Source organism: Monodon monoceros, unplaced genomic scaffold, assembly GCF_005190385.1.
Source record: "Monodon monoceros isolate NGI ecotype Baffin Bay Population unplaced genomic scaffold, NGI_Narwhal_1 Super_Scaffold_2, whole genome shotgun sequence".
Lineage (NCBI taxonomy): Eukaryota > Metazoa > Chordata > Mammalia > Artiodactyla > Monodontidae > Monodon > Monodon monoceros.
The window spans coordinates 94,328,055-94,348,827 of record NW_021703776.1 but is presented as its reverse complement, the minus strand read 5'-3'; the positions used below and the strand labels follow the sequence as shown (position 1 = coordinate 94,348,827).

General features: G+C 38.1%; 1 protein-coding gene across 3 annotated transcripts in view; it reads left to right on the top strand.

The window, feature by feature from the left end:
* The window catches only part of TPK1 (thiamin pyrophosphokinase 1), a 336,528-nt gene that overhangs the window by 133,225 nt on the left and 182,530 nt on the right, over nt 1–20,773 (top strand). For all 3 annotated transcript variants that reach the window (XR_003795092.1, XM_029232917.1, XM_029232916.1), the window contains one exon: nt 18,416–18,488. Coding sequence is in view for 2 of the 3 variants with exons in the window: in XM_029232917.1 (XP_029088750.1) it covers nt 18,416–18,488 (73 nt within the window). In the remaining variant the exon portion in view is untranslated. The remainder of the gene's footprint in view (nt 1–18,415; nt 18,489–20,773) is intronic.

Genomic DNA, 20,773 nt, shown 5'->3' with positions numbered 1-20,773 from the left:
AATGCCCATTGAAATGTCCACATGTACCCCAGTGTTCATGGCAGCACTATTTATAATAATCTAAGACATGGAAGCAACTTAAGTGTCCATTGACAGATGAATGGGTAAAGAAAATGTGGTCTGCGTATACAATGGAATATTACTGGCCCATAAAAAAGAATGAAATAATGCCATTTGCAGCAACATGGATGGACCTAGAGACCATCATATCATACTAAGTGAAGTAAGTCAGACAAAGACAAATATCTTATGATATTGCTTATACGTGGAATCTAAAAAATGATACAAAGGAACTTATTTACAAAACAGAAACAGACTCACAGACATGGAAAACAAACTTATGGTTACCACAGGAGAAAGGAGGGGGAGGAATAAATTAGGAGTTTGGGATTAAAATATACACACTACTATATATAAGATAGATAACCAACAAGGACCTACTGTATAGCATAGGGAACCATACTCAATATGTCTTGATAACCTATAATGGAAAATAATTTTTTAAAAATATATATATATATATAGCTGAATCACTTTGCCGTGCACCTGAAACTAACATAACATTGTAAGTCAACTGTATTCAACAAGAATTTTTTTAAATGTCAAGGAATTAGTTTTAACATCAAATGAAGTTACTTTTTTTGTTTGTTTTAATTAATTTATTTATTTTTGGCTGCGTTGGGTCTCCGTTGCTGTGTGTGGGCTTTCTCTTGTTGTGGAGAGCAGGGGCTACTCTTTGTTGCGGTGCATGGGCTTCTCATTCTGGTGGCTTCTCTTGTTGTGGAGCACAGGCTCCAGAGCGCAGGCTCAGTAGTTGTGGCGCACGGGCTTAGTTGCTCCGCGGCATGTGAGATCTTCCCAGACCAGGGCTCGAACCCGTGTCCCCTGCATTGGCAGGCGGACTCTTAACTACTGTGCCACCAGGGAAGCCCAAATGAAGATACTTTTTAACAGAACACTATATCTGATTCATTTATGAAAACTATAAAAAAAAAAACCCTTCTTTTAAAAATTCATTTACAAAAATCTTTCTTTTGCTTCCTTCTAAGTGTTGCAATCCTTATCTTTAAAAACTTGGCTCATGTCTTGTTTCCTGGTAACTAGCAATTTCCATATCTAAGTCAGGCACAGATTCTCTAAGCAGCCCTTTACTGTCACTCCGCATTATGTTGAAAATTTCTATGAGTGTTTCTACTTCATTGTACAGAATTCCTTGTTCTCGTTTTATTCATCTTTGGAAATAACACTAGTACCCAGGATGAGGTTTGACAAATAATAGATGACAAATAAACATTTTTAATTGAGAAGGATTGCTCCTTTTAGATAGTTTTCTCTGAAAATAATAATACCTTTCCTACAGGTAAGTCAGTAAATGATAAATCCTGAATGAACTAAGGTTATTTGTTGACTAGATTTCTTACTTTACCAGGTTAGGTTCAGTTATTCCAAGTCTCTTTTACTCTGTTCGTCCTTCCTGGATGGTCTTTTATCCAGTGCTTCCCTTAACTTGTCATAGCATTTATCACCTGAAATCACCTGTTTGCGTGTCCCACCAGCCTGTAACCCTAGTGAAGGCTTATTGGCTTTTTCTCTTTCTCACCCCCAGTAACTAGTTCACTCTGTGCTTAATGGTTATTAAAGCATGATTAGGGGACTTCCCTGGTGGTGCAGTGGTTAAGAATCCGCCTGCCAATGAAGGGGACACAGGTTCAAGCCCTGGTCCAGGAAGATCCCACACGCTGCTGAGCAACTAAGCCCGTGCGCCACAACTACTGAGCCTGCACTCTACAGCCTGTAAGCCACAGCTCCTGAGCCTGCGCACCACAACTACTGAAGCCAGCGTGCCTAGAGCCCATGCTCTGCAACAAGAGAAGCCACCTCAATGAGACACCCGCGCACATCAAGGAAGAGTAGCCCCACTCGCCACAATTAGAGAAAGCCCGTGTGCAGCAACGAAGACCCAATGCCGCCTAAATAAATAAATACATACATACGTAAAATTGAAAAGAAAAAAAAAAGAAAAGCATAGATTAAAAAGAACATGATTAGGCATGATCTTCCATAAAAATTTGATGTATTTTTCTATCATAGATTAAGTATGAAAGCATATTTCTGACCCAGTAAATTTTAAATTTCTTAAATTTTTTTTCAAGAGGAGAATTAGAGAATGACACTAACAGCTCTTCTGTTAATGTTGTTAGGAGCTTCCTTTTTTTTTTTTAACATCTTTATTGGAATATAATTGCTTTTCAATGGTGTGTTAGTTTCTGCTGTATAACAAAATGAATCAACTATATATATACATATATCCCCATATCTCTTCCCTCTTGCGTCTCCCTCCCACCCTCCCTATCCCACCCCTCTAGGTGGTCACAAAGCACCAGAGCTGATCTCCCTGTGCTATGCGGCTGCTTCCCACTAGCTATTTATTTGACGTTTGGTAGTGTATATATGTCCATGCCACTCTCTCACTTCGTCACAACTTACCCTTCCCCCTCCCCATATCCTCAAGTCCATTCTCTAGTAGGTCTGCATCTTTATTCCTGTCTTGCCCCTTGGTTCTTCATGACCATTTTTTTTTTTTAATATTCCATATATATGTGTTAGCATATGGTATTCGTTTTTCTCTTTCTGACTTACTTCACTCTGTATGACAGACTCTAGGCCCATCCACCTCACTACAAATAACTCAATTTCATTTCTTTCTATTTAAATTTTTTGTGTTCCTGGGTTCTTGGTTGTAAAGAACAGAAAAAAACTCTGACCAATTTACACAACAACAAAAAAACTCTGCAAACGTATTATAATTGACAGAATAAGTGAGAAGCTTGAGGGGGTTGGGTTTGGGAAGTAGGCAGGAAGCTGGAAACCAGATCTACAGCTATGTTTGTGTTCTAAGAACCAGAAGAGGCTTGCAGTCAGCCTCTGTGAGCCCGGCACTGCGTGCTGCAAATGAATTGTCAACAGTCTCTCGTTCCTTGCGTAAGAGCACATGATTGACTGACCGAGTGGACGTGGTTAAGGGACTCTCTGCCCCTGCCCTTGTTTCTCAAGGGGGTGGGAGTCCTATCTGTTTCTGGAGTGGGCTGTGCCTAGCATCAAGACTCACAACATGTCAGTTTCTGTAAACAGGGGTAGGAAGGGCCAAATGCAAACACAGATAAACGAAACCAAACACTTCCTACGGATACCCATCCACAGCATCTTTCTTTGGCTGCCATCATGCCCTAGGACGGTCTAGTGGTCTTTATCAATCTCCTTCATACTTTTCATTCCAATGGACCTCCCAACCTTAATATTTAGTGTCATGTAAAATACCCCTAGTTATGAGATTTTTTTTTTATTCTTCCTGCTCTTAATGACAGTGAATTAAATGGTTACCTGTCATGCATATGAAAATACCTTTCATGCATTCAGAGAAATTTAATAATGTTCCTCCCAAGTTTTAAAAAAAAGTGTACCATGTACACTTCCTTAATTTTATAAAAACTTGTAATCAGAGGATTCTGTGTATTTTCCCTGACTTCATCTTATCATATATTTTTTTCTAAGTAAACTCTTTTAAATCCCACTCTTAGGATTAATGATTTTTCTGGGGGGGGGTAATTTTTTAAAGATACGTTTTACGTTTAAAAACAAGTTTCTCTTAGTGAACTATTACTAAGACAAACTGCATTGCACAACATAGGTATTTCTTTACCTGATCTGGATCTTTGTGACAATTGAGTTTAAGAGAATACAATTTTTTTGATTTGTAATATGTAAAAAGGTTTTCATTATTTGAGAGCACAGTTTGGCTTTAAAAATACAATAATATAGTGTTTTGTTTTGGTTTTTTTACATAATTTCCTTGGTTTGTCTTTTTTAGATGACATTTTTTCAGATGTATTCCTTTATTAAAAAATATTGGCAAATTTATATACAGGAAAAAATGTTTTCGGATTTGAAGCATAGTATTTAAAAAGGCAGCTGAAGCCGAGAAGCTTAGAGTGCAGTCTTCTTTGTACAACTATCATCATGTTTTTTCCTTCATGCAAAATTCACTTATTTATCACTGGCGGCCTCTAGTGTGTATTTAATTTTCTTCCTGCTAGGCTGTAAATTGGTAGGTTATTCGTAACTGGAGAGCATTTCCATGTGTTAGGAACAAGAAAAAAAACTATAGTTTCTGTCATCTTAGCATTACATCAGTCAGTGGGAAGGACATTTTCACATAATTGTGTAGCCTTATGAGCCCTATTACCAGTAATAGGGTGTTCATAGTGACTTTCCTCTGTGTGGCAGTTGTTCTCTGAAGTATACTTCTGATACACTGGGAGAAAGCAGTGATGGTCTTGCACTGCACTGATGCATTCTCATGCTTTTAGTAGGATGGAATCATGTTAGGATACAGGTAGCAGAAGTTACCAAAACCAGAGATTTTAGCCAAACCATACAGCAGAAGTCTGAACCAAACTGTCCTTAGTTGTTCAATTTTAAACAAAACTGTATTCAGGTGCTTTTTAAAGTAGTCATAATTACAAATAATAACAATACAAAAATAAATTAGTTTAAATGAATCAAATCTGAATTATTTAGTATTTGCTTTTGGTTTTTACCTTTCTATATTCCTTTTTTTTTTTTTAAAGGCATATTCTCCCCTACCCCAATCCACCCTCCCACTTACAGAAGTAATTCAAGTTCATTACAGTGAACTTGGAGAATACAGGACGATACAAAGTGAAAAATAAAAATTACCTGAAATCACCTGGATTCTTACTGTTTATATTTTTACACACTTTTTTCAATTTCTTATTTTTCTAAGCTTGTTTCTCTTTTTGAGTGTATATATGTGTGCAAATGTAGTAAAATAGGAATTTTTATGCATATATTTTACATCATACCTGTTTTATCAACATTGTATTGTGAACACATTATCATATCATTCAATATAAATTTTGTTATGTTCTTATTTATCAACCATTCTCCATATATCAGGAATGTTTTATTGTTCATAATTTTTTATAACTCTGATGAGTAAAACTTGTACAAAGTTTTACCTACAAAACTTACCTAAGTTCCTGGCTCTTAAAATAGATTCCTGGGAATTTAGATATGAGGTCAAAACTTACGAATTAAAAAATTTAAATTCAAGTTGATAGTTTGCTTTCCAGAAGATTTGTGCTTATCTGTGCTTTTATCAACAATGTAAGATCATCTACATTTCTCTCCACTCTTGCCAGCTTTGTTAATTTATTGCTGTGTGATGCAGGAAATTATGTTCAATTGTGACTTTAGCATGTTTTGTATTATACAGTCATTCCATATGGAAGACATTATTGTAGGAACTGGGGATGCAGCAGGGAAGGGAATGCCTGATTTCCTTGACGTTTCATGGAGTCAGACAAGAAGTCAGATCAATAATGAGAATATAAAGTATATTACTAGCGATACGGAGAACAAAAGCGGGAGAAGGGGTAGCATATTTTGTGGTAGGGTGGTAGAAACTAAAGGGAAGAGGCCTCACTGAAAATGTGACTTCTGAGTTAAGACCTGTAGGAGGGGAAGCGGTGGGCCACTTGGAATCTACAGGAAGAGCAGGGTAGGCAGAGGGAGTGAGGGAATGCCTGTGTGGACAGTCTGACACCTGAGAATGGTGTCATTTAATAACAAACCACCACAAAATTTAGTGGCTTTAAACAACAATGATTTATTGTTGTTTCCAGTCCTAGGGACAGCTAGGCAGATCTGGGCTCGCTCGCGTCAGTCATGCGGGTTGGGTAGGCACTTCTGCCCATGACGTTAGCTTGGACACAGGACTTGCTCACGTGTTTGAAGGTTGGCTGCCTATAACCTGGGTCACCTGACTCTGCTATCTTACCCTCCATCCTTCAGCCTCAGGCTTGCCCACAATTCTTCTCATGGCGACAGGGGAGGGTTCCGGGAGAGCAAAGGGAAGGCTGCAACTCCATTGGAGGCCTTGGTTCATAACTGCCAAGCCATCATCATTTCCACTGTATTTTGTCAATCACAGTAAGTCACCAGGTTAACACAAATTCAAGTGGGAGAGAAATAGGCTTGTGTTAGCACCTCTTGATGGGAGGATCTGGAAAGTCACCTTAAAAAGGAGTATAGATGGAGGGGAGAAATAATTAATGGATAATTTTGCAAACCGTCTGCCACAGGTATGAGGGGGAAGCTTATTAGGGGGAGAGTGATTAGAAAGTTAACGGAGGGTAGCTCTTGTAGGGCCTTTGTAGGTAATACTAATGATGTACTCTCGGTGAGATGGGAAGCCGTTGGGCAGTATTGAGCAGGGGACTGGTCTACGCTGTCTTATCAGCATTCTAGCTTGGAAGATGGTAAGAAAGAGTAAGATTCAGAATACCTTCTGCAAGAAGAGTCTATAGAACTTGCTGACAAACCAGTTACGAAGAGGAAAAAAGAAGAATCAGGGATGAGTCTAAGGATTTTGGCCTGAACAACTAGAGAAGATTGGTTTTTGGTTGAATGAGATTTGGAAGACTGTAAGGGGGACAGCGTTGGTGGGAAAAGGAGCAGAGATTCAGTGATAACATGTGTGGAGTTTGAGGTGTTTGTTATACATCTAATGTTGAGTAGAATGTTCAGTACCTGAGTCTGGAGTTGAGGGAACATATAAGCTTCAGAGCCATCAGTATACAGAGGGCATTTAAGGCCAAACGACTTGGTAAGATAACCTAGTAGTAAGTGCAGACAGAAGAGGAAAGAGGTCCAGGGACTGAGCTGTGGGCACTCCAGTGTTAAATCCAAGTGAAGTGTAAGAACTATCATGTAGACAGAGCAGGAGTAACCAGTGACTTACAGGGAAACCCAGGAAACCATAGTTTTTGTTTTGTTTTGTTTTGTTTTTTTTGCGGTACGCAGGCCTCTCATTGTTGCGGCCTCTCCCATTGCGGAGCACAGGCTCCGGACGTGCAGGCTCAGCGGCCATGGCTCACGGGCCCAGCCACTCCGCGGCATGTGGGATCCTCCCGGACCGGGACACGAACCCGTGTCCCCTGCATCGGCAGGCGGACTCTCAACCACTGCGCCACCAGGGAAGCCCGAAACCATAGTTCTTAAATCAAATGAAGAAAGGGGATCAAGGAATAGAGAGCAATCAGTTCTGTTATGTGCTTCTGATGGATAGAGTAACACGGGAGTATTGATCATTGGATTTAGCAATATAGCAATATGGAAGCTTTGAAGATTGAAAATGTAAAAGCTATATATACACCTACATACCTATATAATGATGATAAATTATATATACACACACATTAACACAAATTCCTTCTCTTTGTATCATATCTTTGATGTTTCCTATTTGATTTTATTTCTATTTGAATCAACTGTTGGTGTCAACTTTATTTGAACACGGATGGTCACCCTTTGTCTTTTATATTTCTTCTAAATGTCTTCCATAATATGCTTTTTACAGTTGTTAATACTCATCTTCTAATGATTTTACGATTTCAAGGTGACCTATACCTAAGCCATTATCAACAGCTTATCAATTCTTTCCAGTTCCTATAAGACAGAAATCATTACTAAGTGCTGTAGAGTACTTCCTGAGCTCTAGTCCCTGTCTCTTAGGGTAATGGTTCACACGTTCATGTGTAATGGATAGAAGCAGCAAGGTAAAAACAGAAATTTGCAAGGATAGGAAACGCAATATTTACTTTAGCAGGTCAGCATATGCCTTAAATTCTTTTGTCATTTCCTTAAATAAGGTTTAATTCCTATTATGGGGGAAGCTGTGGGGAAAAAGGAAGAATAAGAATTAAAAATACTATACTAGCAGAATGGTTAGCTAGGCAGCTTATTATGCTCAGCTTTGGAAAATGTGGGAGGAGCAGACAACCTATTAGTGACCCTAATGGCATTTATCACTAGCTGTATTTATTGAATTCTGTGTATTATGTCTCCACTGAATCACAGAGAGAAGCATAAAGCAAATAAATTACACAAAGTAAGTCACTCTCAGTGAGCTAGCCTTTTATATTAAGGTGAAGAATTGGCATTAACCCGTATACATGCTTTGGGGCTCTTTCATGTTTGTAAATAAGACAAGATGAAGCCTTCCACTCTGCATTATATCAAGCTTAGCATGATTCCCCTCAATATACATAGCATTTTCTGGCACTACCCTGCACCCCTACCACTACTGCCTTCTAGGAAAATAATCCCATAGCTTACTTTCTCTTCAAATAACCTCTCTCATTCCTTTCCTCTCCTCACCACTTTTGGAAAATAAGTAATTATAGAAAAGGGCAGGAGGGGAAAGTGACCTAATACTAAGAGCCAGAGGAAATATTTAATTGTACAACCTTTATTGCATTTAGTGTGCAAAGCCCTGTTCTGAAGCTAAAAGAGGCACTAAGTCATTCTCCCGTGTTTTAAAGATGGTAACATCGCCAGCCACATGTGAATGCAGGTGACTGAAAGACAAATCACCTGTCATCTAAGAAATGAGGAAGTGACCTTGTGGAGTATATACACATGCTTTTCCTTCGTTTCCTAACTTTTCTTTCACCTCTTCCGAGTTTTTTTCTTTTCATTGCCTGAATGAGAGCATTATGTTTCTCTCTCATCCTCTTGTCATGATCTCACTCATTTAAACTTTTCATGCAGGACCACCTGTTATCAAGCCTTGGCTTCCCTTCCCCTAGTCTGGCAAGTCTGTGTTTTTCTGTTGCATTCTGTGCTTGACCGAGTGTCAGTGATCCTCTTCTATAATATCCATGCTTAGACTTTGAACTGTTTGGATCTGTAACTTTGGTATCTGCAGCGTGGCACACATTGTATATATTTAATAAATCTTTGATAAATTAAGTATCCCGTGTATGGAAGATTCACGAGTATATCATTTTACCTCTGACCTCTCCTCAGCGCCCTCTCTGCATTTACAACTTTCAGCTGAACTTGGGCACTGAAATATTCTGTAATCTTAAACTCCAACTGTCTAAAACTCTAGTTCTTATTATTTTGTCTTAACCAGTGGTATTAAGACGAAATCAAATTTCTGAGACTTAAATATTGATTTTAGTCTTTCAAAATTAAAATTGTTTCCTGTTTATGGAGAATGTTGAGAGAGAAGTTTCAAAAGATGGATTGAGCCATTTTATAGATGCCTTAATGACTAGTCAGTCTCAGGAATAGATGTTCCTCAAATGTGGTGCCTTGTTAGAAGAGTTTCACACTAAATCATTGTACTCGCCGTGTGCATTGTTGGGCAGCAGTTAGCATTGTATAAACCGTGACCCAGTCTCTCTATCTCTTATCCAAAAACCTCATTTCCACCCTAAAACTTGATAATGAGTCTTTTAAGAATAGCATCTTGCAGGAATGATGAAAGTGAATAAAATGACAAGACGCTATGTGCTTGAGTGTAGTTTATATTATAAATTTTGTTTTCTGGAAACCCACTGTATAAATATGATATAGTAGAAAAACTATCTTTTCACAAAACCTCTTCTTTAGGTCTTGACACATCATTCACCTCAGAGGAAACTTGCTAGGTTATATGCAATATATAAAAAAATTTTTTAATGACTTGTTTATTGTCTTTGATGTGTATTATGTGATTCAGTATGTGCAGACTCTGGTCTCCATATTTTTAGTGTAAATATTGTATAAATTTTACTTCTGTCGTTCTCATTTCTTAGTGTTTTCATCTTTCTTCAACTCTTTGTGGAGCAAAGGAAACAGTACATTTCGGGCATAGAGTTGATATTAAATTTTAAAACTACTTCTCTTCTGAAATCTTTTTACCTTAGATTTTGCTGTTGAATTTATTATTTTTTTTTCTTCTTTATATCTCGTCCTTCTTTGGTGCCAACTAGACAGGTCATTAATTAAACATGTAAACTGCTTCTCTGGAATGGAAATAGTCTCACTCCCAAAACTACTGGTTGGTTATGTAGTGTTATCTGAGCTTTGAAAATCTAGCAAAGCCACAAGGGAGGACCCGGTTTATTCTTCTGTGTAGAGAAAATCCATTCCCATGTGTCATGAAAGCCACCGACAACACATTTCACCACCTGCATGTGTAACCTTAAGCTGCCAGCATTGGGAGGCAGTAAAATGATTTCTGAAGTAGCATCTGATATATGCTTGGCACAGTTGTAGTAGCGTCTTACCAAATGTTATACTAAATATTAAGCTTTGTGATTAAATATGTGATTTATAAAATTGCTGTTAAATTATTACTTTAAAGGGTAATGTTCACTGTAACACTTTGGGTCTTGATTCACAGTTGAAATGATACATTTGTCAATGAGAAAATTATTTTCTAAAATGTGTATTTTTCAAAATTTGAGGTGCACCTGAACTCTAAAATATTATAATATTAAATTGGTTATATTTGCATTATGTATATATAAATAAATGTTAAATATAATACATAATTATATAATTTAGTGGGGCAATTAAGCTAGTGTGAATTATAAGTAGGATAAAGTATATTTCGAAAAATTGAAATCCGCAAGCTACTTTAATGACATATGATTGATTTTTAATTAATAACAATTTCATTCTGTATATAAATGGAGATTTTAAAATCTCAAATAGCTTATTCTCTTAGTGATCATACTTCATTTCAGCAAGTACTGATTTAGAGTTGATGATTTTGAGCAAGTGAGAAAAGAAAGAATATTGTGTGTCATGGAACATACCTTGTATGATGTCAGTCCCATTACATCTATTAAGTCTTATTTTTGGCCCATAGCAGGAGTTGGCAAACTGTAGCTTGCAGGTCAGCTGCCTAGAAGTAAAGTTTTATTGGAACACAGCAGTGCCCGTTGTTTTCCTACTTTCTACAGCTGCTTTCTTGCTATCATGACAGAGTTAAGTAACTGAGACAGAGACATTATAGTCCACAGAAGCTAAAATACTGACTGTCTGGGTCCTTAAGAAAAAAATTTGTTGACCCCTGGCCTAGAATATGGTCTGTTTTGAAGAATATTCCACGTGCAGTTGAAAAAGAATGTACATACCTGCTGTTGTTGGCTGGAGTGTTCTATAAATACAGGCATACCTCAGAGATACTGTGAGTTTGGTTCCAGACCACTGCAATAAAGCAAATGTTGTAATAAAGCAAGTCACATGGATTTCTTAAGTTTCCCAGTGCATATAAAAATTACGTTTACACTATACCGTAGTCTGTTAAGTGCACAATAGCCTTATGTCTTAAAATACAATGTATATATCTTAAATAAAAAAATTTCTTTTGCTTAGAAATGCTAGCCATCATCTAAGCCTTCAGTGGCTCATAATCTTTTTGCTGTTGGGGGGTCTTGCCTCAGTGGTGACGGCTGCTGACCGAGGAGGGTGATGGCTGCTGAACGTTCGCACGGCTGTGACCATTTCTTAAAATAAGACAGCCATGAAGTTTGCCACATCGGTGGACTCTTCCTTTCATGAATGACTTCTCTGTAGCATGCAGTGCTGTTCGATAGCATTTTACCCACAGTAGAACGTCTTGCAAAATTGGAGTCAATCCTCTCAAACCCTGCCACTGCTTTATCAACTAAGTTTATGTAAATTCTAAATCCTTTATTATCATTTCAACAGTCTTCATAGCATCCTCACCAGGAGTGAGGCTTTCTAGACCTCTCTTTCTCTGTATGGTTCCATCTTCTGCATTTTCAAGCTCTTCACCTTGCCTTAAAATTAATCTTGGTCTCCTCACGTTAGGGAGGCCGCAGGTCTCTGAGTTTTCCCTCATTGTGCTCTGAGATAGAAATTGCCTTCAGAAAGAAAGCTGAGGAATAATAGGGGCTCATCTTATTTGTTTTCCTTTTTCTAACAGCAGCTGTCCTGAGCTGCCTGCTTTCCACTGTCTGAATACCATTGTTTAACATATTTTGTCTGATTTTCCAAGTTGTTACAGTTGAGAGGTGATTCTCGTAGCATGGGCAGTAGTAGCTGTCTATATATTTAAACTTTTTACTGATCCATAAAATTTGCATTGTTTATTTTGAGTCAGAGTGCTCGGTTACAGAGCTGAATTATTCATTTGTTTGTTTGTTTCCTGCCTAGAATGAAATATGCTTTCACGAAGCCTCATATGATTTCATAATTGTGCCTCTCTTTACCACTTCTCTATTCATTAAAATAAATCATAAACCTAGAAGCATAAGCAGAGCATACCTAGGGATGGATAGCTTATGGTATGGAGTAACTTGGTACTCACACTGCTGCTTGATTACCACGCAGCTCTGGTTGGATATACAAGTAGGGCAGATTTCAAATAAGGGCCAAGATTTTGTGAGAAGTTAAGTTGCATATTCTAATGGAAGTGTAGCAAGAAAACGTTCCTATGCCAAGCAAGATAATCCTTCAACTCAGAGAACGCTTAACATTAGCCTACAGGTGGGCAGAATCATCTGACGCAGAGTCTGTTTTATGATAAAGTGTTGAATGTCTCATGTAATTTATTTATTGAGTACTGCACTGAAAATGAAAAAGAGAATTATTGTGTGTCAGTTGTTTACCCTTGTGATCCTGTGGCTGCCCAGCATCTCCAAGAGAGTATGTCATATCACTAGCTTGGGAAGACATTAAAATTCAAAATTTGAGGTGTGATTTCTACTAAATGCTTATTGCTTTCACACCACTTAAAGTCAAAAAATCGGGCCATTGTAAGTCAGGGACCGTCTGTATTTAAATACCTTTGATACCTTTATTGTATTCGGGACTTAGTAAAATAATCTGATTGTATCTATAAACACAGTCAAAAGTGGTACCATTTTTACTTATTGTATTTTAGGTCACCCTTGATTTTTTCCTGCCTATTAATTAAGTTATGCAGTTTTGCAGAGAATATTAGCTCAGACCTTTGAATGAGCAATTCCTGTTTCTTCACACTGGATACCATTACTTTTTTCTTCTATCTGGAGCCATAATCTTTCTCAACAATGTTCTCAAAATTTCTCCTCCTAACATATTCCTTTAATCAAGATCCTATCCTTTATTTAGCAATGAGCACAAATCCTTCTTTCCTTCTGCCTCAGTGGTACTTTTCTAATGTATACGGGTTGACCAAATTAACACTGATGAATAAAATCAGGAGGGGAATAATGCAGTTATGTAGAGAACTTTCTCCACAAGAAACTCTTACTCCATTTCATAAATGCATGTATCTGGGAGGCTGTAGAGAGCTGTTAGAGAATAAAGACGGTGCTGCCTGGGCGTGAGATTTGGTTCTAGCTCTTATTAGCCTTCTAACCTCGGACAAGTTACTTAGCTTCTCTAGTAATAACTTTTATTTTAACTGAATGGCTTCAGTCCTGCTTGCTTCGTGCGGGGCATTTTCTAAGTCCTTTACATATGTTAACTCTTAATCCTCACAAGCACTCCACATTATATCCTCATTTTACATAAGACGAAATGAGGCTCAGAGAAGTGAAATAATTTGGACAAACTAAGAATTAGGGAGCAGGCATAGTAAGAAGTTCATATTGAAGGTTTCTTTCCTTGTTCTTTTCCACTTCCTTCTTCCCCTTCCTTCCCCTCCTGGCCTTTTTCCTCCCTTTTTACCATTTTTTTCTACTTCCTCCTCTCCACTCTTTCCCTCCCCTCCCCTCACTCTGCTTCCTCTTTTTGTCCTCTCTTCCTTCCCCCGCCCCTCTTCCTTTTTCTCCTTTTCCCTCCTACTCCCACTTCTCTTCCTTTCATCCCCTCATCCCTCCTGCTTCTCCTTCTCTGCCTTTTCACTTTATTACATTATTGTCACCATCTGTGTACTTGGTGCTTTGGGGAATACCAAGATCAATCAGAGATCTCCTGCTCCAAGAACTTAGTCTAGAAGAAGCTAAAAGACATTTATAAAATTGCTTAAAATGAAATGGAAAGTAAGAGATTCACTGCTATGGAAGTTGGAAGGCAGTGGTTGTATCTTCTTTGGGAGCAAAGAAGGCTCTGTGGTCAGAAAATGTCTTATGAAAAACAGTAATTGTGTTGTAACACACCGTGGTTAAGTATATCTTCTGTATGTGTCAACCTTTCTCTCAGTTATTACATGTGATGGATCTTTAGCTCATGAATTAATCTCAACTCTTTTTGATCTCTTATGTTGTCATTAGTGAGTAGCAAGTGCAGTAATATTTAAAATATAAATATCAAGAGTCTATGCCATTTTTGTAGAGTTTGTAACACCTTTTAATACTAACGAGTCGGTGCTGGTAGACTGAGGATACTAAGAAGAGGTCCACTGGTGTGATGTACATCAACAGTAGACAGAAATGTGATCACTGGTGACACAAATCCATTTACTCTTCATCAGTTGCTATGTGCAGTCAGTCTCCAAATAGTTTTGAAAATTATCTTCTGTGTACACTGTCTTTTATATCATAATATAGTTCCTCTACATCTGTGAAGTGTCATCCCCAACAAGTACCTCTTCAGAATGCCCAGGCGCCTTGGCAACAGGTGCCTCAGAAAATGTTAGGTGGGCTTTTAATTGCAACGTCCAAAAGCACATTTCAGGAAGATTCAAAAACTAGTGTATTATATCAGGAAATGTTATAATTATTTTAGTTATCTCAGCGTGTATACCAGGTATATTTTTGCTATGAGTCTTTTTAGAAATAAGCATCCTCATTAATTTTAAAAGCATCTATGTTATACTGGAGAAAATTATATTAAAAACTTACTGAAGTTGGTTATCTTTTATTTATATAATTTTGTTTTCCTGTTAATATTTTACATGAATATATAAGTGAATTTACGTGATTGCTTTCCTTCATTAATTGCAGAGTAAGAAAGATATCTAATGCTCTTTAAGATGATATATCCTAGGGGATAGATGTTCAGCTGACTACATTTATCAGCTTTTATTTTCATTTTATTTATTGTCAGAAAATGTAGTACTTGGAAACTGCCAAATTGATTCTTGATATTTGAGGCGCTAAAGTTTGTGGAGGAACATAGAGTAGGTCTTATTAGGAAGTCACGTGATTTGGACTGACAGAACCAGAGTCCTAAGTTAAAATGACTGCTTTACATGGTGAAGTACTGGCCAAACTCACTTGACTTCTTAGATTTCAATTCCTTTAAAAGGATAATGGAGGTATTGGAGGAATGATTCCTTTTATCCTTGCCAGCAACGTCTCAATCCCTTTAAGTTGCTATAACAGAATACCATAGACTGGATGGTTTATAAACAACAAGCACTTACTTCTCCCAGTTCTGGGGGCTGGGAAGTTCTAGGTCAGAGTGCCAGCAGATTCACTGTATGGTGAGGTCTGTTCCCTAGACAGATAGTTGGCTGTCTTCTTGCTGTGTCCTCATGTGATGGGAGAGGGGAGAGCTTCCTGGGGTTTCTCTTATAAGGGCACTCATCTATTCATGAGGGCTCCACCCTCCTGACCTGATCACCTCCTAATTTAGGCGTTAGGGTTTCAACATACGAATATGAATTTTGTGGGGACATAAACATTCAGACCATAAGAAGCATGAATATTCTGTGATCCATATGCGTTTTAACTTGTGTATGGTTGAATGGTGGTAGGTGGAGGCATTTGAAAGAAACTTTGAAAATGAATTAATTTTTGCAACAGGAAGAAAAAAAGATATGAACTAATAGTCTATCTTTAGTCCTAATTAAGATATAAGGGAGTTACCAAAATAGGTATAAAATGAAATTTTGAAATTCATAGATACTACAGTAGGGACGTTTTGAGGAGAAAAGTTTGTAGGAAGATGTTGAAACCAGGCAAGATGATTTAGAAACCTATTTTACTTCCCAGTTTTGCCTTATTCTGAGAGAACTGTTGTTTTTTGCACATGGCTGATGTTCAGTGAATGTTTCTGAAATCAGTTGATTGAAAATTTTAATAAGTAATTATCATTGTTTAATGAAAAGACAAAACTGTGCAGTTTATATGGTACAGAACTCTGTGGTAGAATTTTCTCATAACCATTTAGTCCTAAGAAGATGTATAGATCAAAGAAGAGTTGGTCCAACATAGACTAGTTAACTGAGTTGACCTAAGAAGTCCTATTTCCAATTGGGTTAAGAACTTAAAAACATTGTACAAAAGAATAAGGTTAGTAATGGGTTTTTAAATACTCTTCCTTATTAATTTTATCCTGAATGTGTACACAAGAAGCTCTGAGTCAGAGTTCTTATTACCTCTAATAAAAGTTAGACGAAACAAGTATTAAATATTTAACTTTCATGGAATCCTATCAACCTCCTCTTGGATATGAAGGCCTTCTTTGCCTTTTGCACCACTTCCAGTTATATTTTGATATTGCATCAATTCCTGTGCTCTAGTTTTTATCCCTTGGCTCACGCAATGATAGGTCAGTGGTCCTGTGCTAATAGCTGCACACCCCATATGTGAAAGACAAGGAAGTATGATATTTTCCCTTAACTTATTAAGTGGGAGGTGGCAGCTGTGCTTCTCCCCTCTTGAAAGAGTCTCTGGTGGAAATTTTATGGCCCTGAATCTTAACCCCAACCGATTTAACAATTTATAACAGTAAAATCTCTCCAGGAGCCACATAGTTCTGTGTGTCTTAGCTTTTATGACCTAGAGATGTCTCTAGGTTCTGGGGCTTTATCTCTCTTTTTTTTTTTTTTTTTGCGGTACGCGGGCCTCTCACTGTTGCGGCCACTCCCGTAGCGGAGCACAGGCTCTGGACGCACAGGCTCAGCGGCCATGGCTCACGGGCCCAGCCGCTCCGCGGCATGTGGGATCTTCCTGGACCGGGGCACGAACCCGCATCCCCTGCATTGGCAGGCGGACTCTCAACCACTGCGCCACCAGGGAAGCCCTGGGGCTTTATCTCTTTTGACATATAATGCCCAGCAGTAATATTCAGTCTCCCTTTAACTAGGAACCTGGTTCCTTATGTAACAATTTGGCCATCTTGAGAAGACATATAGAAGTTATATTATGATTCTGAAGCAGGACAGTTAGGTTAAAAAGCTAGATCTAATTTTTATGGTTTATGGAGAGCAGAATATTTCTGGAAGACATGAAAGCAACTGTTCTCTTCTTTATATCATAGGTACTTCGGAAGCTCAGAAAGCAAGAGCGTTTGGCCAGAGTACTGAGAAGTCCAGGGAAGTTTTATTTCTCCACAGTTAGGTGTTTTAAGTGGGAAGAAATTCTACCAGGTCATGTCAGTGTTTTATGTAAAAAATAGTAAAGGATGGCTTATGTAGATACAGTAAGGTAGGTTTTCCAAAATGAGTTCTGAAAAAATATAAATGGTAGGGAAGAGAAATAAGGTAACAGTGATATAATTGGAAACATCCATTTGGGGGAATTCTCTCTCTGTATTTAGTAACCGTGACCTTTGTGGTATTGCAGACCTATCTAGAAGATTCCTATTTCTAGAAATATGTCAGTAGAATATTTTTGTTTTTGTTTTTGCGGTATGCGGGCCTCTCACTGCTGTGGCCTCTCCCGTTGCGGAGCACAGGCTCCGGACGCACAGGCTCAGCGGCCATGGCTCACGGGCCCAGCTGCTCCGCAGCATGTGGGATCCTCCCGGACCGGGGCATGAACCCATGTCCCCTGCATCGGCAGGCGGACTCTCAACCACTGTGCCACCAGGGAAGCCCTGTCAGTCGGATATTTAGAAAATGGTTTTGAACTAACTCCTGCTCTACGAAGTATGCCTAATCCTCATCATCATTTGTTCAGTTCAAATCTGCTGGAAGTTTTGAACTGGTATCAGGGTAAAATACTGTCAAAGTTCGTATATATTTGTAGAAGGGACTATGCAGAGACTATGAGTCTTTGTGTTAGGGTTTTGAACTGAGAGCTTTTTTTAAACCAATAATCTTTTATCTTTACATATATATTTTTTAAATAAATTTATTTTTTTATCTTTGGCTGCATTGGGTCTTCATTGCTGAGCACGGGCTCTCTCTAGGTGTGGCGAGCGGGGCCACTCTTCTTTGCGGAGCGCGGACTTCTCATTGCGGTGGCTTCTCTTGTTATGGAGCACGGGCTCTAGGCACGCGGGCTCAGTAGTTGTGGCTCGCGGGCTCTAGAGCGCGGGCTCAGTAGTTGTCGTACATGGGCTTAGTTGCTCCACGGCATGTGGGATCTTCCCCGACCAGGGCTCGAACCCACATCCCCTGCATTGGCAGGCGGATTCTTAACCACTGTGACACCAGGAAAGCCCCTTTATATGTTTTTTTAAGCAAGATAATTATTGACTGACAGACTAAGTTGACGCATTAGTTGGATATGTGGAGTTGCCCTCAATCATACTGTATGGAAACTAAGCATATAAGATGTAACATCCCGTTCTCTCTGAAAATAGGCTCTATTTCTTTTTCCTTTTGAGTACATTAGCTCTCTCTCTCTGGTCCTTAATAATCATAGTTTTAAAGGTTAGCAACTAAGTAGCCTTAAATAGTTGACTGACTTGGAACTCTTTCTTTCAGCTTTCTGCCTGAATTCATCAGTGGAGACTTTGATTCTATTAGGCCTGAAGTTAGAGACTACTACGCTATTAAGGTAAACCATTAACACTTCTATATTTAAGGTCTTTCTCATATGATTGCTTTTCCTATGTTTTTTCCTTGGTTTTCTGGGTATATGTATAGGGATTGAGAAACTCATTGTTTGGTTACTTTGTTACTTAAGAAGTTTTTTCCTAGCAATTGTCATACACACTCAAATGGAAATTTAGAAAATGACGAGTGGGAACACAATATTAGAATTTCTATGACCATCAGTTAAACATTAATGCTTAGTCCTTTAATCATGTATATTTTAAATGAGTTTATAGTTTTTATGCCTCATTAAAAATATACTGTATTGCCTATATCCTCATTAATTATGTATTTTTCACACATTTTAAATTTCATTTAATGAATGTATTGTATTTTACTTAACCAATTCCCAATTGATGTACATTTAAATGTCCATTTTATTGTAAATTAAAAACATCTTTGTAGATGAATTTTTATAAAAATCCCTAATTGTGAGTGCCTAGAATTTTAGAACCGGTTATTTTTTTTAATATTAGTTTTCTTGAAACTATTACTAAAATAATAGTGTTATTCAGAACAGAACTACTCTGTTCTGAATAACACTATTCATTACAACTTGAAATTAATAATAATGTACAGCTTATTAAGGTGTTCATTTTGTCACTATTGTGCACATCTTCCAAAGATCCTTGCCACTTAAGAACATACAAATGATCTAATTGCGAATGATAAAAGACACAGAGGAGTGTCTTATACTAATTAATAACTCAAGTTTTCACTGGCTTTAGAGGACAATGCAGGGTTTTTAAAATGATAATTATAGCCTCAGCAGTTCTTCTAGCCACAACACCATCATCTGTGTTATTCTGAACTGGCATTAGTAAATTGTGCATTTTTTAAAGAAACAGCAGTTATTGAAAGAAACTTTAAATTCTTTATAGGGCTCTGGGATGGATGAGATAAATTCATAAAGAAGAAAGAGGAAAACTTTTGTAGGAAGGAAGGAGGGAGGGGAGGCAGGGGAGGATAGAAGGAAAGAAGGGAAAAGGAAAAAGAAAAGAAAGAGAAAAAAGGGAAGCATGAATCTAGGTGAGGAAACAAGGTACCAAGGTTATATAAAGTGTAGGCTGTTGTGATGGAAATTCTGGGGCCAGCAGTGAATGCAGATCTGTGCACACCCCATCTACCCACTAGCTGATCAGCCTTTCCATCAGCAAATGAAGACTGCTCCCAAGTCAGTGTTTGATATTCATGCTCAATTACTTTAACAATGGCATGTTTCTATTCATTCCCCACAGTCTCACTTCTCATTAACTCCATACCTCAACCTCCTTGGGATGGAAAGCCCTCAGCATTGCTTACAATGCAGAGTTTTGCAAATTCATAGACATTAATCATATTTTCGGGAGCAGAAGAAACAGCAGGAGAGGCAGGGGCAGGCAGACCCAGAAACCAGTTGAAGATCTGGCCAGATGTGACTGTTCTCTCCCTCTCTTGAATGCTGCCAGCTTGCCAAGACTGCAAGTGTCAATCTGACAGGATGAGGAAATAGCAGGAAAGAATGGGAAGCCAGCTTTTTTTGTTTCTGAATGGCTCAGGGGTGAGGGAAAATTTTGAGTTAATACCTTTAGATGAATTTCCCTTATATTTCCTGCTTCACTCTTGATTTGAACCTCCAAAGCTAACTTCTATTTGTTAAGGTTTTGTTTGAAAAATAAGATGAACTGAATCTTCTAATTCCTACATTGCGTGCTTCTAAGTTGATGTGGTACAATCTAGGTTGGTTTTTTTTTTCATGCATCTATGAGAACTCACTGCTTTTGAACTCTTTGGATCTATTCTTAGAGGGCATCAGTGATGTCTTGTATAAGCTAATGTGACCTGTAGAGCACATGGCGAATGTTTGGCTGCAGTTTTAATAATGATGGTAATGACAACAAGTTAATGCAGCATTACACACAATTCATATAAGCCATTATCTCCACCTTAAGCAATCTTTAAGCTGCTCTGTTACAAATGAAAGGAGGTTATTTCCACTGAAAGTGGAAAATACACTTTTTTTCCTACCTGGTTTGCATCATCAATGAAGCTGAAACTGAGGCTCTATTGAAGAAAGTAAAATAAGGAAGAAATTTAAAATGCTAAAGTTTTGTTAAAATCATAAAGTCGATTCGTAGCCAACATTGGTTCATACAACTTTTTTCCCCCGATAGATACATCATTGACTTATGTGTTTCTGGGACGAGACAAGATGGGGAGGGGTCTGGACAAATTTGAATTTATTTCACTTTCTTACCGTCACTCACT